Consider the following 23411-nt stretch of genomic DNA (forward strand, 5'->3'; position numbering starts at 1 on the left):
CTGATATATTCTTAATGAGCATTTTTTTTTAATTCCAGAAGCAGTACCTGTTACTTCATGAAATATCTGAAAACAATTTAAGTTTCTTACCTGCAGTTTGTCTCCCATTTGCTGCTTAGTGAATGCTTTTTTAAGATGCACTTAAAAATGAGGATAGGGATTCTAAAAGGTTTTCCGGTGTTTTCTTTCCCAATTAATACGCTGCTAGCTAACTAAGAGGATGATGCAGCCAGTGACTTACTCTCTCATGTTTACAGTTATCCCAAGCTCAAGAAATAATCAGCCTTCATGGTTGTTTATCAAACCATTCCAAACTTGTAGTCATACAAAAATTATTTTTCATTTTCTAAATAATGTGCCTATATAAATGCTCAGCATTTATACATACCTATATCTACAATACTTAAGTTAAAATATTTTCTTTCCTGTTACAGGGTTATCTTTGCAACTGTTTCCTTTTTCATTTTACCCAAACTAAAGACCCAGAAAATGAAGGTGGGGGCAGGGGACAGGGGAGATGGATGGACAACGACGATGCCCCAGGATGGATAAGGATTAGTTTTTTCAGTGAAAGAACCAAGGGGAATAAGACAGAGTTACCAAGCAGCCAGCCTCAAAATAAGCAATAGGAGGTAGCTGTGAGCAGAGAAGCTGCGGAACTCCTTGCCATGGGATACTGCAGATGCCAAAAAAGTAGATGGATTCAAAGGAGGCCAGATAGACTAATGAAAGACAAATCCGCTGTTCAATATCCCAAAACAGTTAAAAACCACCTTTGCCCCAGATAGCCCATTAATTCCAAATTGGTAAAGACTGAGAAAGTATTTCAGAAGAATCAGGTATGCCGGATACATTTCACTTTTCCTTGGCAAATGCTTTTGGCCACTTCGGTCAGATCTAACAGAGCCATTATTATTGTTACACAAAAGTTTCACATTTGTTATCTCAGCATAAAGCAAAACTTAGACAGCGGGTCAGATAAAAATATGGTCTTACTGAAGTGATTTTTCCTGTAGGTCATTTTCCTAAATAACTTTTTCGTTGATCACAACACAGAAAAAGTTTGGCCAAGAAAATTTCCTGCTGTGTGGGCACTTCTGAAGACTGATGGGTTTGGCTCACAGTAAGGCATTTGCACAGCTCATTAGTTAGTTACTAATTGTTTGTGTATATATCCTGAAGCCTGCCAAGTTTGGAACTCCATATGGTGCCTCACTATGGCGTAAGAGTTGCAAAGAAGTCTGACATGGTGTTTCTGATGCCATGCAGTACATGTATGATTGAAGTTGTGTGCAACTAAAACCAGAAACTTAGGGGGAATGTTAGGCCACCTTAATAATGCATCACAGTACTAGATCCACAGATAATGAAAATCCTGAAAAACAAGCATGCTAAAAAGTCAGGCATATGACAAAAGCATATCTTCTTGCTTTTTTATTGCTCCTTCACATACATTTACAACTCTTCACTCTATGAGCTTCAGGGATGTGATCTGTGGACTCTAAAGCAAATAGTCAGGGCCTCACAGCACAGGAAGGGAAGTAAATGCATGGCTACACTTCATCTTCAGCTCTTTGTCCCTGTCATGTAAATGTAAACCTCCTCTCATCATGTGTAGAAGAAGTTAAACGGCTGAGTGACAGCAACACATTCTTTACTATCACTTTGGCTACCTAGATAGTTTCCACAGGGGAAAAGGAGAAAGAGAGAGGACAGCTTTCAACAAATTATGACTAGATTTGTCAGCATTCACATGCATTCATGATACAATGACTCACATGACTGAAGTGATTTGAATTCACAGAATGATTCCTCATTCATTGCATTTCTGGGTAGAAGCAAACCCAGAGGTTGCTGTGTATCTGTCTGTGAATATGAACACCTGTCTTACTAGAAGCCAGACTTGACCGTTTAGTATTCTTTTATTCTTGCTAGAAAGAAGTTGGCTTGAGTTGGAGTAAGGCTGTAAGTATTTGACTGGATGGGTAACTTAGCTTGCATAATGCTGATAGATCACTCTGTTTTCCCTATAAACCTAAAAGTGCTGTTTAGAGTTAATACAGTTGAGCACTGAAGGCTTTTACCAGAAATGGAGAAGATAGGCTGAGTTACCACAAACTCCTAGGTAAAACGCTTGAGCAACAATCTTCACAAAAACACACTTGGTCAGATCTCAAAACCATAGGTCACAACATGGGAACTAAAAGACAGAGTTTACTCTTCTCCAGCTTACTATGAATGCAGAAATCTTGATTTTCATCAGTCCTCTTCCTCCACCCCCAACTTTCTCGAGACAGGACTAGTACCGAGGTAGTACAAGGAGCCAAGAGTTGGAATCCCTCTGTACTGTTTCTGGTCATTCTGCTGACTTGCTAGGGGACATTCAGCAACAACGGATGTATCATGACTGCATGATGAAAAAAGCAAGAGATAGCAAGCTAGCACCAAACCTATTTAGGCCTGGAAGGCACAATTGGGAACTCAACCTCTAGCTAACACTCCTACATGACAACCCACAGTTTGGTTGTTGGCTACATCTACATGGCACTGTGCTACATGGTCCTTTTCCCTACATGTCACACAGTTCTGATAACACTTACCTATATTCAGGGTTGCTGTCAAACTAAATTTATCCAAGTTAAGCACTTTAAGTCTTTGGATGAAAGGACCTCCCACTGAGCAAGTGGAAATTATTACCAACATTATAAAATGAGTGGAAATTTTAGATTAGAAAATTAGACTGAGAATTAGCTCTTCAGAACATGGCTGTTAACGAAATAGCAATAGGAAAAGAAGCAAATGCCTTTGAAGTTAGTCTCTAACAAGAATAGAAGCAGACTATAACAAAGGATAATCATTACAATTTGAATCCTAAAGTGGAAATTAAAGAGATTCATGGAACAAATAAGACTTTTCCTCTATCTTAGCACAATCTGAGGAACAATCCTGTCTTTTTAGTAAGACACCCTCCCATTTAGTAAAAGAAGAACTAAGGAATGTAAAGAGGCAATCTTGTTTAGAGGTATGGAACATAGGTAAGAAAATGCTGAATTGACCACAGTGTTTTATATAGCTCTTAAAATTTCTGTAGGTGATAGATGGAAGTCATGGGGTGAATATTGCAATAACAATTTCACAGAAACTGAGAGAGGAACGGCAGAAATAACTTAAAAGGTCATCAATTAATGCTAGTAAACTGTTGCTTTTCTGGTTTGGGGAGGATGATATAGCTAAGAAGACAACCTTGAGATTGTCTTTTGGGAAAAAAAAAAAAAAAAAAGCTGATTGGAAAAGGAGGAAAATTATACCATTCTCTTAAGCACAGAATTTTGTATTTTATTAGATTTAAAATCTAGTTTCATTTGTCTGTTGCTGTCTATACATATTTCCAATACCTAGTTAGGTTAATATTTGTGAGAGGCAAAAAGTCTCTCTGCAACAGAACAACAGAGACTGGAACATCATTCAAAACTGTCAGTTGTCCTTTTCTATTTTAAAGGCAATGGATTATTACATTTAATATTCTCCAATGCACATAAAATACTTAGCTTTTCTGATTGTAGTTCTCAACCCTGATTAATTAAGATTCAAGGACTTTATTTTGCAATCTTGTCTTCATAAGCTTTGCAAAAGTCTCTCTTATTTAAAGCTTTTACCCCAAACCCTTTTCAAAATAACGTACTATTTTATCGTGGCAAGACAGTAGAAAATTCATTTTTCGTCTTATTATTAGTTGGGGGTTTTTTTCCCTGTTACTACAGTAGACTGTTTTGTAGCGTAGAAGCCTGTTTCTTGACAGTGGCTAGAGATTCACTGTAGATATCTCTCATCAGCTGGAATCTGTCATTTTAATTGACTGTTCACTTTGGGCTGTCATTTATTAAAAGCACAGAGCTAACATAGCTTAATAGTTAACCTAGACCATAGCATCTCTTTTAGGATACTTAAAAAGAGTATTTAAATCAGAAGAACAACAAATGTGCACAAGCATATAAAGCTGTACTTCAGAGGGGCTGTTGTAACCACCCTCTTGTTGATGGAACACACTGAGATAGTAAGAATATTCTACTCCACAGTTTGGGTTTGGCTCCTCCACCACCAATGTTCAGTTTAACATCGACACTCCACTCCTAGGCACCAGCTCACAGCTCTCACTAGATTTATTCAAATGAAGTTAGATTAATCTTATTTCAATCATTTTCATCCAATGTCACAGTCAGTGCATTATCTTTAGGCTGTCCAGGCATATCAAGGAGCTCATGGACCATGTTTAAGTTGCATGTCAACCTACAGGGCCAACTTCTGTTAACCCCAGAGCTCCATCTGTGTTTCTTAGTCCAGAGACTTAAGTGGAGTTGGGGTGATAAGGGTTGGTTACCTTAAGATTACTGGTAGCATCTGTAACGATCTGGGACTCCAGGATGTCCTCCTCCAACATATCAAGATGATAAATAAACTGAGGAATGAGTATCTGAGCTGCGCTATGTTTCTGCTTGAAAAAAATTATGAGATTTTTCAAATCATCTCCTTTCAGCACGAAAAGAAATTGCATGTGCCAGAAGAACTGCACCTTCTCAGTCACATAGAAATAGTTTGTTTACAGATGTATGTTATAATTAAGACTTATTCTTTAAGTGCCAGGCACTGGGCTCAGTTAAGAAACATTCTTATACTTACGGAGCAGAGAATAAACATGATCAAAGTTTTCATTAGCACATGCTGTTTTCAGTATCATCATCCCTTAGGATTAAAGTTTACATTATTTTACCTGTAATATATCATTGTTTTTTCTTCTTTCCTTTTGACAACGACAGAATTTTTTTTCTTTAAAAAGTAGAGTAATCAAACACTTACAAAGTAGGTTAACAAATTTTCCAAGCTCACAGAAACAGATATTTTCATGAAAAAATAAATCTTACCTTAACCTTCTGTTTGTAAAGACAAATCTGTCTAGTCTTTACAACTCTTAGAAATATTTAGTACATCTCATTAATACGTTTCTGTTGGGGAAAAATTGGTACATTTTCCACATAAATTTATCAGGTAAATGCTTTGACAATATCTTTGTATTTGCCCACTATATCATTTTTTTTCTGTTGCCCTTTAAGATCTTGACATTGACAATCACAATACACAGATATGAATCCCAATTTATACAGAAAACTAGCTACAGTTCTCTGAGAGTCTGAATTCCAGCTTTGGCTTCTCTCTTTATGAGAAAACCATTCCTGTTTGATCCCCTAAGGAGGGCCAGGAGACATCTTACAGCTGCATGTTATCATGCATGTGATATCCTCCATGTTTAACATTAGCCAGCTGGGGACACTTTTGGACTCTGTGACTCTGTCTAAGCAGAATTGCCCATAGGATCTATGTAAGGCATAAAGGCAAGATCTTGCAGTCACCTTGCTGTAAAGGAAAAGAAGCCTTCTACGGCATGGCCACAATGCTCCCACTGCTAGGCAGGGAAGAGGAGGAACATGTAGATGCTCATCTCTACCCACTGTGGGCTTTCAGTGATCAGATCCTTGCTTCCCTGAAGGATCACTGCTATTTGCTTCACTGTGTCCCATTCCTCCTGTGTAAAAAGAGGCTCTGAGTTCCTCTCTTCCAAGCAGTTTTTCTGTCATAACTCTTGTTCTGGTATTCAGGTATCTGCTCTGATATTTTCATCAATTATTGTGGGAGACGCTGCAAAGGGGACAGCATGACTAGAAAGGACATCCTCTCCTGGGCCAAGTACCACTGTACTTGGGTTCATCCTCTCCCTGAGGACTGACAATCTTTCTTAATTTTGACTGCATTGTAAATCTCTCAAATTCCAGTAGCATTATTCAACATTGCTTCCTCTAATTTACTGAGCTTCTTTGCTATGGGATATTTAACAAAGTAATAATGCATTAGGCATAATTAGAACATGACTAAACTAGTTTCTGTAATGCCGATTATACTGGATTACTGCAAAAGTAATTCACAGCTCTGTGCTGTAGGCCCAATATCACCTGTAAGCCAGCTCACAGCATAAAAGGTATAAAAATGGCACACAGAATGCAATGAACAAGCAGCCAAATTTGCAAAATCTTAACTGACAGCATGCCTGTTGACTTTAACAATAGCAATTTGCAATGTTTAGTAACAGACTATTAAGTAATTACATACTGTTATACTTGCACTGAATGTTATCATTAGATTCATGGCTCTTCCTCTGTCCACTTAACCAGTTGTTTCACCACAGAAGGCAACCAGCTTGATTAAGCATGATTTGCATTCATGACTCTCTGCTGGTTGTTCTTCTTCCTCTTGTCCTTTTGTGTACTGGAAATGGATTCCAAAAGCACATGCAGCACATGCTCGATGACTGTTTTGGAGACTGAGATAACTTTGATCAACCAATAGTTCCCTGGATCTCCACTTCACCTTTTTTAAAAATGGGCACAACAGCCTCAATCCGGTTGTTGAGGACTTCCTCGACCACAATGCTTTTTTATAGCTGATAGGCAGTGCTATTATGTATTGGACAGCATTTGTGTGTAAGATCTGTGCAGTCCCATGATTACAAGCTGACTGCAGAGCACTGCACTCTGAAGTCTTTCTAACCCATTGCTCCCCCACTGTTGGGAGCCCCTCTCCTTCAGGAAGGATGCTGGTACACACAGAAAATGGAAACAGGCTTTCCCTGTGAAGACTGAAGCAAAAAAAAGGCATCAAGTATTTCCACCCTTTCCATAACCACCAATAGGATGTCATCCTCAGCCACCAACATGAAGGGAGCTGCAGGGATTTCTGTACAGATGACGCTGTTTTGTTCTAGTACCATGAATAAGCCATCTCAGTTAAGCACTGTTATAAGCACTGCTGAAATAGATTACATTTATTTTGACTTTGTTGTAATGGAATTCTTCAAACAAAATTGGGCAGTCATCCCTCACTCTTTCATCAACCCAAAGCAATGGGCAAATATAAAGGTTAATCTCAAATGTGGACAATCACCAGCTGCATAATCCTGTGATCAAACCTTAGTTCAACAGAAAATGTAACCTGACACACCCTGAGAACACATTTACCTGGGCTTTAAACTTGACCCACATGACATGAAGGGACATGTTGCATTACAACAGGCTGATATCATGGAATAGAAAGGAGAGAGTGGGGAGAGAGCGAGCGAGTGTAGAGTTGTTAGTTTTACTTCAGTTACTTAAGTCACTTGTCACAGGATCCTGGTTCAGGATTCTGCTTGCTGTGGAATGAGTGGAATGCACTTCACGCAGAATAGGAAAGTAATAATATGTTTTATTAAGGTATAATGATTATTTGGTAAAGTTTACCAAGGTTTATCAATATTAACAAAAGTGATTTTAATATGGATTTCATAGAGTATGACAATAAAGTTCAATGGCAAGGTTCATTGTTATTACTTAATATGTAGGGAAATATATACATAGTTGAATCAATTTGGAGTTGGAATAAAATTATTATAAGGGAAATGTGTTGGGGAAAGTCAACTTGGGAGTTAGGCTGGAATGATTTTACATAGGGATTGGGAGCAGAAGGGGTAAAGGAAGCCCTCTTGTTGAGCCACGAGGTTCAGACTGGGCCTCATTGCTCTCTAAATGCCTTCTCAGAGGGGAGCCTACATCCACCCTTAGTCCCAGACAACGGTTTACAACTAAAGGTACAGAGAACAGACACCCTTCCGTTGAGTCACGAGGTTCAGAATGGAACTCTTACTCTCTAAACTTCTTCAGAGAGTATGGCTACATCCACCTCTAGTCCCAGACTTGGTCAACAGTTTGTGACTAATAGGATGTGGGTATGCAGATTCAGTGTAGTGCTTTTAACATAACTTTGTGAGTCCTATCTATGTTAAAGATAGCAGCAGTATAAGAATCCTTAACACAATTACACTAATAATAATTAATAATTAATGATTGATTATACTTAATGCAATAATTTAGATAAGGACTGAACCAAGTTTCTAAATAAATTACACAAACACACACATATATATATATTTATAAAGGTTAACCTATGATCGAGATTCTTCCTTTCTGCAGATTAGAATAAATGTTAAGTACTGAATGATTTTAAGACTTCATGAAATTTAACATAGTGAATTACTCACATCTCCGTTCATCAGGTCTTGCAAGTGCATGGTACTTCTCTTCATTGGTCTTTTGTAGATGGATGATTTTTCTTCCTCGTGTCTTTATATAGACAGATGGTTTTTCCCTTCGTCAGTCTTTGCAGATGGTTGGTTTTTCTTCTTCATTGGCTTTACCAGCAGATGGTCAGAATCCGGCCTGAGAGGCATCCCAACTCAGGGCAAGATGCTGAGACACAGCCCGCTGTGATAGTGGCAAGCTCCAAGAGGCCTCACTTAAGATCAGTATTTATAGGGTCACAAGATGATTGACTTTGGTCAGTATTATTTCATTGTAGCCATTATTCTTGTCAAGCAATCTGGCATTCTTCAAAGTGGGCGATGATTCAGGCAGGAGTTTGGGGTACATCTCCCAGGCAAGAGGAGTTCCTGGTACAGTTAGGGAGTGCCCAACCACCCCATCTCACTGTACTCACACCCAGGATGGGAAGGTACCAGGATGTTCCAATTCCCTGCTCCCCAGACAAGGTCTGAAAGTACCAAGCTGCCCCAGCCCACTGCATTTTTTTTTTTTTTTATCAGACAACAGCATAATGGCTGATGCTGACATTGCAATACAGCCCAAAGGAGGGGGAGGGTCTGCACCACCACAACTGATCACTTTTCAGTCCCACCGAACGGCAACGAAGCTAGTGAGGGGTCTGGAGAACACGTCTTATGAGGAGTTCCCTGAGGGAACTGGGGTTGTTTAGTCTGGAGGAGGCTGAGGGGAGACCTTATCACTCTCTACAACTACCTAAAAGGAACTTGTAGTGAGGATGGTGTTGATCTCTTCTCCCAAGTAACTAACGACAAGACAAGAGGAAATGGCCTCAAGCTGCGCTAGGGGAGGTGTAGATTGGATATTAGGAAAAATTTCTTTACTGAAAGAGGGGTTAGACATTGGAACAGGCTGCCCAGGGAGGTGGTGGAGTCACCATCCCTGGAGGAGTTCAAAAGACATAGAGGTGTGGTGCTTAGGGACATGGTTTAGTGGTGGGCTTGGTGGTGTTAGGATAATGGTTGGACCTGATATCTTAAAGGTCTTTTCCAACCAAAGTGATTCTATGATTCTATGAAAAAGACACTAACATTTCCAAAGCAGTGGGAAACATCACTGGTTGTAAGAGCAGAATGTCATAACCACCATTTTGTGAGCCAAGTTTACAAAATCCTTTTGAGACACATGAATCTAAATAACCCTCAAGGAGAGTTTGAGGTGCTAATAGATGGGATGAGTTGCTAAATTCATGTTTTATTCTGCGACCAGCATTGGGCAACTCAAGAGACTGTAAGTCCTAGATCTTCAGCTACATAGCTGTAAGGCAACTAACAACTTGGCTACTGGCTAAAATAGGATGAAGGAATCCTCTGGACCTAATTTAAGTAGGTAAGTTTCTTTTTATTTCCATAGTCTTTACAAACATAGAACTGAGTGAAGATTCCACAAAAACATCACTTTATTCTACCTTATTCTGATTTATTCTACGGGTGATTTCAGGTAACTGCCGATCACTAAGGTGTTCTGATCCTTCAGGGGGATGACCCTAAACACTGGCATACTCTTAACACTCACAGAACCAGCATATCACTTTTTAACACTGGAGTCAGGGCAATAGTATATACGTCCACTTAGCCACACAGGACTGTTTTGTGAACTAGCAGTACACACATCAGTGCAGAAAAGGTATCTTCCAGAGATTGCCGCTAACCGGTAAAGCTCCGTGATGTGCAACAGAGCATCAGAGAGCTTATTCAGTTGTTCTAGGAAATGTCTAACAGCCAGGGTAGCAGGACTTTAGTTTTCTCCTTTATTTTCCTTTCCTCAATTTACCACTGCTTCACAAAAGGGAAAGCACAGGTGCTAAGGACATCTAACAACAGCATTTTATTCTCCTCTAACACATAATGCAAACCCATGAAAAAAGTAAAGCAGACTCCTTGCACTGACATCAAGTAAGGCACTGACTGGATTCCTCATTTCTAAAAATGTAAATTATTTTTTTTAAAAGGATAACTTTACATCAAACAATTCTTAAGAAGCACAGATTTTACAACTGGTGATGTGTTGAAAAGACTGATACGCTAACATACTATGCTCAGGAAACAGCTCCTGATGTCACCTGTCAAACAGAGAAACTGCTTATATATTGGTGATCTTTAATCCTAAACTCCTTCAAAACAGGTCATCAGCAGAGTTCAAATATGCCAACAAATACTTCGGCTTTTCTACTTCACAGAATGCAAACCAGCATCTTCCAGTTTCCTTACTGTGGCAATGACGCCTGGATTACACCAATTTGCACAGCCTCAAGATTTCCTAACATTTCTTTTGAAGAAGCAAGAGTTAAATTTGAAACATATGAAGTGTTCAAGTGCTTCAAGTGAGTGGCCTATGCCGGCTGCTGAACAGTGTGTAAATATTCGCATCCCTTTACTCTCACTCCGTATTTGCATGTTTTTCCTTATAATACTTCTATTTTTACTTGAAAGAAAAACGAAAGTAAAGATTGCTGTGAAGGCTTATTACAGCTCAGAGAGGAGCATCCTTCACTGTTTAGAGTTTGAATCCAGCCAGCAACAAATTCAGGGAACAGGGTCCAACTAACCAGTTTGGTGTCAAAACGACTGCGAGTACCAAATCAGTTTGGAAAGCTCAACAGCCAAAAGAAAACAATGGAAATACTGAGACCTAACTTGACAGGACTGCTGTGTACAGGAGTTGCTAAGAGGAGCAGGTATGCCCAGAAGCCAGAAGAGCAGAGAAAATCACAGTGAAAACTGAGCACAGGAACACACACAGGCACAGGCGAGTAACAGACTTGAGAAGAGATGCAGCTGGGAGGACCTCTGTGACACACAGTAACACACAGAATTGTAGCAGCAAGCTGATAGTCAGGGCTAGCCTAAAACAGGCTCAGCATTGTTTAAGATGGTAAAATCTTCAGAGGTTGTCCTGCTCAGAAGAAAACTTTGGGTTATCTATACTATATCTAACAACTATAACCCTTAATCCAGCTAATAATTTTTCTCACACCCTATTGCATATGTCATTATAACACTGATAGGCTACAGTGAGTTCTTACTGGTAACTTGAAGCCCAGTCTATAAAATTCAATTGTAACATGCCTTACCACTTGCAATCAACAACTTTTGACTAGTAACACAAGATACTATCCTTGGTATCTTGGGTGAAGGCATAATACAGGAAGTAGCAGGTGAAATATCCACTTGCATTCACCAGCAAGTAGAAATTATCTTTTATTTCTGAAGTTATTAATAGTAAAAAGTTGCTCACCATTTTGATGCAGGGAAAAAAAAAGGACAAAAATAAAAGGCTAAGAACAAGAAGAAATCAGAGCTATTTGTGTAAGACTGGAACCAGCTTTAAGAATAGTCAAACACTCCTGAAATAGCAGCGATGACTAGGAATGTTGAGGAAAAGACAAAAGAATAGAAGAGGCAGGATATCGCTAACATCTAAAGACTATTTTCTGAAGGAAACGACTGATGTGTTCCAGGTAGACTTAAAACACATCTGTGTATGATATAAGAAACTGCGTTAACACACTTAATGAGATCAATCTTTTTTCTCTTGGTTACATCAAGTAGACGTAAAAAAAGACAGAAAGCAAAAAATCCTCTACAAATCTTACAAGTTTTGTAGACAAATCTTGTACATACAGATTTCAACATCTGTGCCCAAAAGAGATTCCTGTATGTCAGTGAAAACACACGTGCACAATTAGTAAAATAAAGCACCTCCTTCACAATTAGAAACCATTTCACAACTGCTCTGTGGCCGAGAGGCAGCGGAGCATGAAGAGTAGAGCACAATTATTATTTCTCACATTCAAGAAGTAGGTCATACAACGTTAGAAGATAGCAGGTCTGGAGGATACAAACACATTATTTCCCTTCGTATTCAATTAAATCGTAGCTCCCATTACTACATGACGTTGTGAAGGATAAATGGGTTCTGAAAAAGATTAGATGAACTCATGGACAAGAAACAGGTCTGTCACAGAATATTAAACACAGCTATTAGAATACAGCTGGGTCATGAAGAACCTAAATAGCTGTCTGCTGAAAACTGGTGTGATGTGCTTGAGAAAGGATTGCTTTATACTTGACCTGTTTGCCAGACCCTTTGAATCTATTTCTTGCTCCAGATGGGCACAGGACACTAGGCTTGACAGACCTTTGCTCTGATCCAAGAGGAAGGGTCTTTATCCACTGTTACTTCTTCCACTCAGGCAGGTCTGCAACTACTGACTGACTTATCTTTTAATATTCTAATGTCTTGGTTCAAAAAAAATTTCTTTAAGATCTTCTAAATTAGTTACAGTAACACCTCTAAGCTTACATTGAAGTTTGAGGGATTTAGGACTGCTTCAGATCCACTCAAGAAATTAGAAGTGATGGGTTCTTGACAACCGTACCACCAGAAGCTTACCATTCTATGGTACAAAGGATTTTCTTAAATCTCAGTAGTAAACTTCACAAAAAAACCAACCTCAAGTGTACATTATTCCCATGGACTCCACATTCTCAGTCCTAACTGGCTAGAATGCCACAGTCTGTAAACTTTCACAATACTTCTATGTTCTCTTCAAGCTTTAACATGAGTCAAAGTTATCGATAAAGAACAGCCAGAACAGAGAAGCTGTAGAAGCTGACTTCCCATCACCTCCGCAATTCTTTGACAACCATGATGACTTTTCTTGTAAATTCGAGCTGATCTCACTATATATGTGGAAGTGTTGCCCGTGTCAGGCAGTATTCCGTACTCTACACTGCATGTACCTGTCTGCAGATAATTTGTTCCAGGATATATGACTAAAAAGAGTTCCATAATGAGATGGCATTTAAAAAAAAAAAATAAAAAAAATCACATATATAGAACAAAACCATACTCGTTTCAGTCTTATGTCAAATGCAATGAATCCATCTTTCAAATTTTCTCATCAAACCTGCATAATTTTTATTAGTTATTCTGTTAGTCTGTGTCTGTAGCTGCAGCATGTGAAATACAGCAAAAGTCTCATTCAAGAGATTCTTCTGCTGTGAGACAGTACTCTCAAACAGCAAAGTTTAACTTTTAAGATAATCCACATACTTGAAACCTAAATATCAATTCATAAAAATAACATCTGATTCAATTAAAAACTCCCCACAACTCAAAGCTTTCATTCCAGTAATCTTTATCTCCTTACAAAAAGAATACTGATTTTCTTAAGAAATTGAGCCTTCAAAATTAGAGCAAGAAACCTGGTCACTAAAAATGGGTGGATTTTTTTGGTTTAGTTTTTTCCAGGTTCCATCATTTGTAGTGTAGCTAGAATTCTCCGCTTTCAGAAACAGGTGCCTAAGACAAAATAGTGAACACAACTTGCCAAAGTGAGTAGAAAACTAATTTTTACAAAATTTATAGGAAAAGCACTCTGATTACAGAGGAATGCAATTTTTACAGTCTTCTGCTTAAACCAACGACAATAAATTGTTAATACTACAGACCTTTTGTTTTATTTTTGCATCAGCAATAGTTGCTTATTAAGCACATCACAGGCTTTGGTCTTCTGCAAAGAAATTACATTCCCGCTTTTTTTTTTTTTTTTTTTTTGCAAGCAATTTCTTCATTCTGATTTATATTTTTGGTCGTGAAAGCACAAGGTAACTCGCTGCATTACCTATAGCCACTCAACTGTTTGTTCATTGACAGCACAAACTAATACAACATGAATAATAAAGTTGCACATATTAATTTTTGCTCCAACTGAAGTGAATAAAAGTACTCAGTTATGCACATTGCAAAATACTTCGCCATACACAGATATATAAAATACAGCATGAGAAGTCCCAGTACAATTCTTGGAATCCAGTACTTGGTAATAAATTGTACTATCATTCCAAGGAAACCAGACAAAACCCTTCAGCATTTTACAGCAAAGCACTTTTCGTATATGTTAACACACACAGACTCTGATTGAAGAGAGTCTGCAAATGAATCCAAGTTTCCTCAAGTTGCGTTGACAATCTGGATACTTCTTCCAACAGGTTTGGCTCTGATGATAGAACCTTAAGATGTAACTGGAAAAGAAATCAAGCAGTTAGTGAAACAAATACAGATAATGAAGAAACTAAAAGATCTGTTTCCTCATTCAGTTCCAACACTTTGCTTTCAGGAATGTCCCAAGTAAGGGAAGGACTATTCCTTCAATTAATTCTCTCCATTTAATGCTGACTCTCTTTTACTAGTCTTTTACAAGCCATTTTACTCCCATATATGTATTAGACAGGATAAGGCAGCAAAATGTCTTAAAAGTTATTGCTTTACTAGATCTTCTGCTGCTGCTGCTGAATCTATTCAAATCACACACTTCTCCAGAAGGTAACTTTCTCTTTCCAACCTGCATCACAAATTCCTCTTTAGGCTGGAAAGGCTAAACAAAAGCCCTGAGCTCAATCAGGCTTATTATTTTAATTATCAGTGTTGCACAAAGCAAGAAAAATTATGCCAGCACACTCCGACCCAGGGAGATGATGTCGCTCTATGTAATAAACAGTAACCTTGGTAAAGCATAAAGAAAAGAAACCTCTCAATCTTGTAGAGAGGCAATATATTATTACCATTTAATGGATAGAATAGTTATTTTCCTGGCTACAATTTAAATCTAGGAGCATAAGCTCAATAGCTGTCTTACTTGGAACCTACAATAAAAAGTATTGCTGTTCAAGTGCCACAGGGTGAGTTTACATTATTCTACTGTAGTTCAGATCAGGAGAACATTTCTGAGGCAAATTACCTAGCTGTCCCTAACCTACCCTGCAAGAGCTAAAATTCTTTTGTATGAAACTGAACAGAAAGATGAAATCTAACATCTAATATTGCATCTATTAATCATATTCAGTCCATGGGACCAGACCAATAAAAAACAGATTAATAATAAATAGACACAATAAAAAACCATACCAACACCTCAACCCTAAGCATTTCACTCTACAGACCTACTACTATCCATCTGCACTACTTGTTCTTGTGGAAGCTGCCCCACACATTCTATTTAACCCAACAAAAGCAAAACAGCAAGTCATATTTGTCCAGCATTACACTCTATCTTTGAAACCAATCCTTGCAATACTGCTATTAAGAAATATTCATTTAAACAGACAGTATTACATGTGTCTGAATGTTTATTACAACTTTTTTCTAGTAAGCTGTAATTAATTGCTTTCCCACAGTTTCATGAATCAGAGTATCTTGACAAGCTAAGCATTTGTACATCAGAAGGGTTTCAATCTTCTGCAGAACCACTTTCTCTTAACAGTAGCTGCTACTGTATCACAATAACTTTCTAACTTCCATGCATCTGGGAATAATTTCATTAGCTCTGTGATGCTTAATAAGTAACAGAAGAAAGGCAGCCCACTGACATGGAAAGTAAAAGTCAGGCTTGCAATGTCCAGTGTAAGTCCAACAAAACGCCTATTTTACCTCCCCAAACATTGTACATTGAATTATTTTTCTTACTTAAGACATACCATATCTTAGCTTAGCAATTAACAACCATTGAGTTAGGATTGTTACAAAATATAAAAACAATTCTAAGTAAGAAATACTAGAATAAAACCTGTCTGGCATGGTCCTCTTCACAATGTCTGTTTTTTCAAGTTTTTCTTGACTGCAACCAGATGAGTCATCAAGTTATCCAATACATTGTTAGCCATTTCAAAACCATCCCCAACAAAAATCACTTAAGGTAATTCTTTTGAGCAGACAATTTACATCCTTTTACTGGACAACCACCATTTTAAACAGGACTAACATAAAATTTTATAAGAAAATTGTTACCTTTAAAAATAACGCAAGGTATGCCTGAGCAAGTTCAAAGTTGTACTTCTTGTTCAGCATCATTGCAATCATTTTCAAAAAGCTTAGCATCACCTCCATTGAACCACCACCTTCAGGGGCCAAACCCCTCAGTTCTATTTCAATATTAGATGGTCCCAAGCTTTTCAGTAAGTTAAGTGGAGCTGTATCTGTGTTAAAAACATTGCGGGTTACATTATCAGTAACATTTGCAGAAATGAATCTTATGCATGCTTCATGCGGACAGGTTTATTCCAAAATTCTTAAGCAGTGACTGTATGTTTCAAGTCTCTACTGTTTCCTTACTTTTTTTGTTTTCCACAAAATGCCATCGTGCCTTTAATTTATTGTCCCATCACATATTACAGAGAAGTATATCTCTAATAACAAAGCTGCATTTTATTTGTAAGTTCACCTTGAAAAATACAAGTAACATCTTTTTAACACATTTTTTTCCCACTTCTGTCTTTTAAGCTGAACAAAATTTCTTATTAACCACATAACATTGTCATTTTACATCTCTTGGCAAAAAGAACACATACACTTGGGACTTCAAGCTGTTACTGCCAATATACTCTAGAAAAGACAGGGTACTACTTTTATTAGGAATCTTTATAGTGTTTACTTTTATCAACATTAAGCTAAATCAACAATCACCTGGTGCATCTAAGGTAATTATCACTTTTGTTAAGTGAATTCCTCACACTTTTCCTGGGACCTGGGAGGGGGTGGGGTGGGGGAAATCTTTTCCCTGGCAGAAATACACGTAATTTAGAAACTCTTTCCTCCTCTTCATAAATGTTCTTCTCCTCAAGATTTCTACAATCCTACCTGATCTTCGAGAATTCCATCCACTTGCTTTAAAAATTCAGAAATAAAAATACGTATGGTTGCAAACACAGATGCTTGTAAAAACATTTAAAAAAATGTCTTCTAATTAACATTTCTTTTGCTAAGAAGTTACTAAGAACACAACTCTTTATACTCTTTTTATTATAGCAACTAACTGTATCAGGCATTGACTAATACTCCTTAGGTGGTACAAATCCGTTTCCAACTGTATTTGTCTCTTACGAAAATCATTAGCTAGTTTTAAATGTAACTGTGATATCAACAGTACTAAACAGATGCATTAACTCATTTTCGTGCTGTGACATTAAAAAACCAAGAATGGAACATGCTATGAAGCTGGTACACATACAATATGGAAACGATGCTCAGCTGAATCTATGTTCCACAGCCCTGGTCTGAGGTACAAAACCCTACCTCCATCCCAGTGGTAAGCCAGTATGGCTTCTAGTATAATACTATTTATTTGCATAGCCCAGTCACCTTTAGAAGGCATAATTGTAAACGAGCAAGCACAGAGCCGGGTTACACACCAGCAGCCTCCTGAGTCAGGATCAATAGGCTCTCTGAATTGGGATTACAGCATAGACCCTGAAGCCCACCTGCCTTACGAGCAGAGAGATGGCCTGAGGGAGGCCCACGGACCACTACTGCAACCCATCAGGGAGTGCGCTTGTTCCCTAACACAGCCAATCCCTAGGTGCTTGGTAAGGTTTGTAAATATTCACCTGATGTTTCACTCTTCTCTGAGCAGCTCTGAAGCAGCTTAATAGAATACTATCAACCGAAATACTAAAAACACAGCATAAAAACACTTCTTTTCTGTGACATCTAGATAATAAAAGTTCTGCACAAAATGTTTTAAGTGCAGTTGAGTAAGCTGGTCATCTCAAAAGAGTTTAAGAAGGGGTAGGAAAATTCCCAGGAGAACTGCCTTGTGAACAGCCCATTTACATTTCCAATCCAGCTATATTAGCAATCCTTTCCAAAACCTAAATTTCAATGACTCTGTAGCAGCAGAAGTTAAACAGGGAAAACAGCAGGTACACTCCACAGGCAATTCAAGTGAATGAATTTCAAAATTAATTGAATGTCAAAAGAACTCCAATAGCTTATTTTTATATCAATTATTTCTTCTTAAGCTTTAAATCATAAAGCAATCAACTAAAGCTCTAAGCTTGCTGTGTGTTTAGTATGGTAGCCTTTGAAAACAGAACTTGCTAGGCAAATTATGGTTTTTCAGGTTTCAGTGAATCACTAGGCTATTCATTACTAGATCATTCCCTTCCTTTCTTCCCTACAAATAATACATAGCACCTTTTCTGGCCGAGATCATCACAATCTCCAAAAAAGTCTTAACAATCTTAGGAATGTTACCTTCTTCCGCTGCATGGGTTTTAGCCAGAACTGGGCTTCATGATGCCAGAAAGCTGCAGTACCCACAGATCTTTGATTTAGATTGGCTCTCTATGTACTAGACAGCTTTATACATAACAGGTCATTCTCTTTGCCTTTGCTAGTGCACTATGCATAATTTTTTTTTTCCTCACACATGTTACAATTCCAGCCTTAGAAATCAAAAGTGTATCAAAATACTATTACCATCTACAGTTTTAGTGAAATGTCTTGTTAACTTACATTCATTAGTGCTCAGGGCTTCTTCAAGATGAATGCAGAAATCAGACTTCTGTGCCAGTACTCCAAGGTTTACTACCTTTGACTAGAACAGGAAAGTATAAGAGCATGTACATGAATATGCAAACATATTTTTACACCTCAGATTTTTTCTAGACTTTATACTTTTTATTTATTCTATTTATATTTTTATTAAGAAAGAAAGTATTAATGTAAATGCGTTAAAACAGGTACTTTAAAGTCTTCAGCATGATTTCATTCAACACTAAAAAACATTTAAGAATTTTTTTTTAAAATATACTAGATAAACACTATTATAATTATTCTTATTTTTACCTGCATATCATTTTCTTCCTCTGGAGCAATGTATCGGGGTATGAGACCAGGAACTGTTGGGATGAAGAAAGGAGCTGACTTGGGAACTTTTGGCGGTTCTCTTGGTTTATTTTTTTTCTGTTAATCAGATATTTGAATTAAAATCATCATCATAGTAAGAACATCTGGGAATTTTCTTTGTCAAGAGTTTTATTTTTAAAATACTATGAAAACTGTAAGGACTAACTGAAAATATATATATAAAGAGTCACAGTCAATGGCTTGATGTCCCGAGCGGAGACCACTGACAAGTGGTGCTCCTCAAGGGCTGGTATCAGGACCAGTGCTGTTTAACATCTTTGTTGGCGACACAGACAGTGGGATTGAGTGCACCCTCGGCAAGTTTGCTGATGATACCAAGCTGTGTGGTGTGACCAACACAAGTGGGAAGGGAGGCCACCCAGAGGGACCTTGACAGGCTGGAGAGGTGGGCCCATGCAAACCTCATGAAGTTCAACAAGGCCAAATACAAGGTCCTGCACATGGGTCAAGGCAATCCCAAGCACAGATACAGGCTGGGCAACGAGTGGATCGAGAGCAGCCCTGGGGAGAAGGACTTGGGGGTGCTGGTGGATGAAAAACTGAATATGAGCCAACAGTGTGTGCTCGCAGCCCAGAAAGCCAATCGCCCCCTGGGCTGCATCAAAAGAAGTGTGGCCAGCAGGTCGAGGGAGGTGATTCTGCCCCTCTGCTCTGCTCTGGTGAGACCCCACCTGCAGTGCTGTGTCCAGCTCTGGGGCCCCCAGCACAAGACAGACATGGACCTGTTCAAGTGGGTCCAGAGAAGGGCCACAAAGATGCTCAGGGGGCTGGAGCACCTCCGCTACAAGGACAGGCTGAGAGAGTTGGGGTTGTTCAGCCTGCAGAAGAGAGGGCTGCGGGGAGACCCCAGAGTGGCCTTCCAGTACTTCAAGGGGGCCTACAGGAAAGGTGGGGAGGGACTCTTTGCCAGGGAGTGTAGCGACAGGATGAGGATTAACGGTTTCAAACTGAAAGAGGGCAGATTTAGATTAGATATTAGAAGAAATTCTTTCCTTTGAGGGTGGTGAGACACTGGAAGAGGTTGCCCAGAGAAGCTGTGGCTGCCCCCTTCCTGGCAGTGTCCAAGGCCAGGTTGGATGGGGCTTTGAGCAACCTGGTCTAGTGGGAGGTGTCCCTGGCCATGGCGGGGGGTTTGAAACTAGACAATCTTTAGGGTCCCTTCCAATCCAAACCTTTCTATGATTCTACATAGGTAAAATATGAATCTACTCTTTAGAAGAAAAACAGCCCCTCTCCCAAATCCCAGAAACTGTGAAAAGCATTGTATAGTCTTCTACTGCAAAATCTTGAAAAATACCTGAAAAGTGGGATCAAATTTTGTGATTAGGTAAACGCAGCTCATAGAACAAGGTAAAAATGTATCTGGCCGTATACTATTTTTTGAGTATTTCCTTTTTCTGGTTACAGGAATGCCTGACAATGATTTGGAGCCATGATCTAGAACAGCTTTACAGTCACTTATTAGCTGCATTGACATGGAAATATCTGCCTTCAGACAGCTACTTTGCACATTGCAATATAGTAACGGCAAGAATTATGAAACAGTTCCTTCTTCTCAAGATTTCTTGAGCATTTAAGAAAATGGTTAAGAAACTGTCTGGTTTACATTACAGGAGAAATAGCCCTTATTTCACCCCTTTCTTGAAAAAGCCAATCCAAATACTACAGTAGACGACCACTGGTGTGCTGAATATCATTACCTTGATAACATCAAGATTGAAGAGATTTTTCCACCTTGATTCCGGTAATGAGGAAAGGGTCACCAGCTGCTCTCCCAATTGCTCAGGTGAGACATATTCTATCATTTCATCGCATGTTTCTTCATCTCCTGCCACATCGACATCTTTCAAGAAGAGATATCTTTGATGAACATACATACTTCATTTTTTTATTTTTAATCAAAACATTATGATTATTTCTTCTGCAATGTTTGAAAAACATATGCTTAACAGCTATATATACAGGTGTTAGTGTAGCATGTAACTGAAAAGCTATAGTAAAAATCTTTATTAACCCTACGAAATATTAAATTGCAAACAATTACAGCTAAAATGCAGAATTGGATAAACAAAATTTTAAAGACTAACAAGATAGATCTGCTTTGGCTGTAATGATATAAAAGCAGTTTATAGAAGTCCTAAAGGAAGAACAATAGATCACTTTTAAAGTTTTGTTAATGGTTTTAGAATATATACACAGCAATTTTACTTCTGAGTTACAAATCTGTAAAATCTTTTCATTTAAATACACAGAATATTCATAATCTGTTCATAGGTATGACTGAAGCAGCACATAAAAATGAAGAAGATCAACATTAAAGCACAGCATCACAAGACCAAAAGATACGCAGTCTGTCATTAGGTTTTCTCTAGACTTCCTATACGGTCTTGACCAAACACCTCTACCTTCCCTTCCTTTTTGCAAAACATTACACGGCTGAAATCATGAATGAGGTAGAAAAGCCTAAAACAACAAAGAAATGTAAACCATTAAAAGCTCTGAGCATCTAAACAGGAGCTTTACATTTGCTGAAGACAGAAAGTGAATTAAAGTGTTCAGCCAGAATCAGTATATAGGATTAAAACATTCAACATTTTGGGACGAAATCCTGTCTCCCTCATTTAAGTATCTAAAATAAGCATGCACTTAATAAAGTGGCCATCATCATGTTCCTTGCTCTTTTCCACAGTCAATTAGCTAGGTGTGTTTCTCCCCCAGACAGAGACCTAAATGCAGGCACTGCTGAACTTTAGTGGACAAGATCTCCATCTAGGGGCCTTCAGAAGCACAACCATTTCTATTAAATGTAATAAAAATGCAATTTAGGCCTTCCTTTCACTGGGAATCTAGTAGAGGTACATGGCAGGTCTGAACCCAATTCTCTTGCCAACAGCAAGTTAAACTACCACGGCATACAGGCAGACAAAAAAGTTGGAGGGAAGTGGAACAAAGAACAATCCCCTTCCCACTGCCAAACAGTTAACATTAATTTCAAACTGGCCTCACAGATACCAAAATGGAAGGTATTTACACAAGCCTGTGATTAAAGAAAGTCAGCAAATACACAGATGTTTTTATTACCTACAAAATCTCCTTGAAGATGTGGAGATCATCACAACGTAATTCTGTATGTCTGAACATAGAAACATGACTAGATTTTAACAAGTATTATTAGCATATGAGCAAGCATGCCAAAAATGACAGCTGCAATAGGAACAGTTCAGAGAAAGAATGCTAAGACACAATGAGTTTTCACTAAGGAAGCAAACCATCTTTTATTTGAAATATATTACCAAACTGAAAATAAAATACACTTTCATCTGAAGATTACCTTGCACAGGGCAGGTGCTAGGGCGTGTCACCATAGAAGGTTCATAATCTGCCGGAAGGGGCCGTAAAGAAACAAGTGAAAAAAGAGAACGGTTTGACCTGGGAAATAAGACAGGTATTTTAAAAACAATTTTCAGGTGAATGGGAACAAGTATTTTGGACAAAATTTTTACTGCAGTCTAATACTACTGCACTACGGCAATTCACCAGGTTCGATGAAGACTAATTTTCCTCATGTACCAGATAAACAAGAAGTGAAACGTAGCAATATACATCATCTGAAAGTCTGAAACATAGAAGTTATGCCGAAGTACTGTTGCCAAGAACATTTAATATGTATGGCATTATGAAGAATGATTACTTCAATCATTGCCAGTTACTGTATTGAAACTGCAAAATTGCCTATCTAAAAAAGTTTGCTTTGTACTCACTATGTACAATATGTTATGCAAATATAAATGATTCATCCTGATTTCACAGAATTTCAGAGTAGTACTCTTAGCACATTTTCTTGAGGTTTGGAACATGCACACAAGTCATTCCGGCAAATTATTTTTTCTGTCAATATAAACCAGGGCTAGGTAAAAACATTTGTCATTATTCACAATGCAGCACTTTTGCTCAAGCATAGAAAGGTCTAACAGTTGAACACTTTTCAGGCAAAACTACAGGCAACAAATGTAACCTGAAAGATCTGTCTATCAAAAGGAAAAAAAAAGAACAAATCACTGAAAATGTGTCTTACTTCAGTACTTGACCTAACCAGTTATTTGCTTTAAAGCTGTATCAGGAGAAAATTGAACTAAACCAGATTTTACATCTGTGCTGATTTATCATTAATAAACAGAAATAATCACAACTTTCAAATTCTACTCAGAAGTCTCAGACAACATTGTATACCAGAAGAAGACAAAAAGCCCTTCAGAAAGGAGCGCTATACAAGCACTGACATTTCAAAAAGGATAAAAAAAAAAAATAGTAGAGTCAAATAAAAGCTTTGGGAATGGCATAACAGGAATTCTTCAAAGAAAGAAATGTTTAGAAAAAAAGAGGCCACTTAATTACCAGAATAAATATCTTAACTGCAAGACACTTCAAGATTTATGAATCACAACAATACATAATACCTGTCATAAACAAGCCAAGGAAGACAAAACACTGGAGGTTTTT

General features: G+C 38.2%; 1 protein-coding gene across 1 annotated transcript in view; it reads right to left on the reverse strand.

Annotated features, from left to right (window-relative positions):
- Positions 1-13233: 13233 nt before the first annotated feature.
- The window catches only part of WDR36 (WD repeat domain 36), a 34386-nt gene continuing 24208 nt past the window's right edge, over positions 13234-23411 (reverse strand). The window contains exons 18-23 of the mRNA XM_086479124.1: positions 22243-22340; positions 20612-20754; positions 18831-18947; positions 18498-18579; positions 15993-16180; positions 13234-14230 (exon numbers count right to left, since the gene is read on the reverse strand). Of these exons, the coding sequence (XP_086335250.1) occupies positions 14081-14230; positions 15993-16180; positions 18498-18579; positions 18831-18947; positions 20612-20754; positions 22243-22340 (778 nt within the window). The 3' untranslated portion in view covers positions 13234-14080. The remainder of the gene's footprint in view (positions 14231-15992; positions 16181-18497; positions 18580-18830; positions 18948-20611; positions 20755-22242; positions 22341-23411) is intronic.

The sequence above is a fragment of the Leptosomus discolor genome, chromosome Z (assembly GCF_034619465.1).
Source record: "Leptosomus discolor isolate bLepDis1 chromosome Z, bLepDis1.hap2, whole genome shotgun sequence".
Lineage (NCBI taxonomy): Eukaryota > Metazoa > Chordata > Aves > Leptosomiformes > Leptosomidae > Leptosomus > Leptosomus discolor.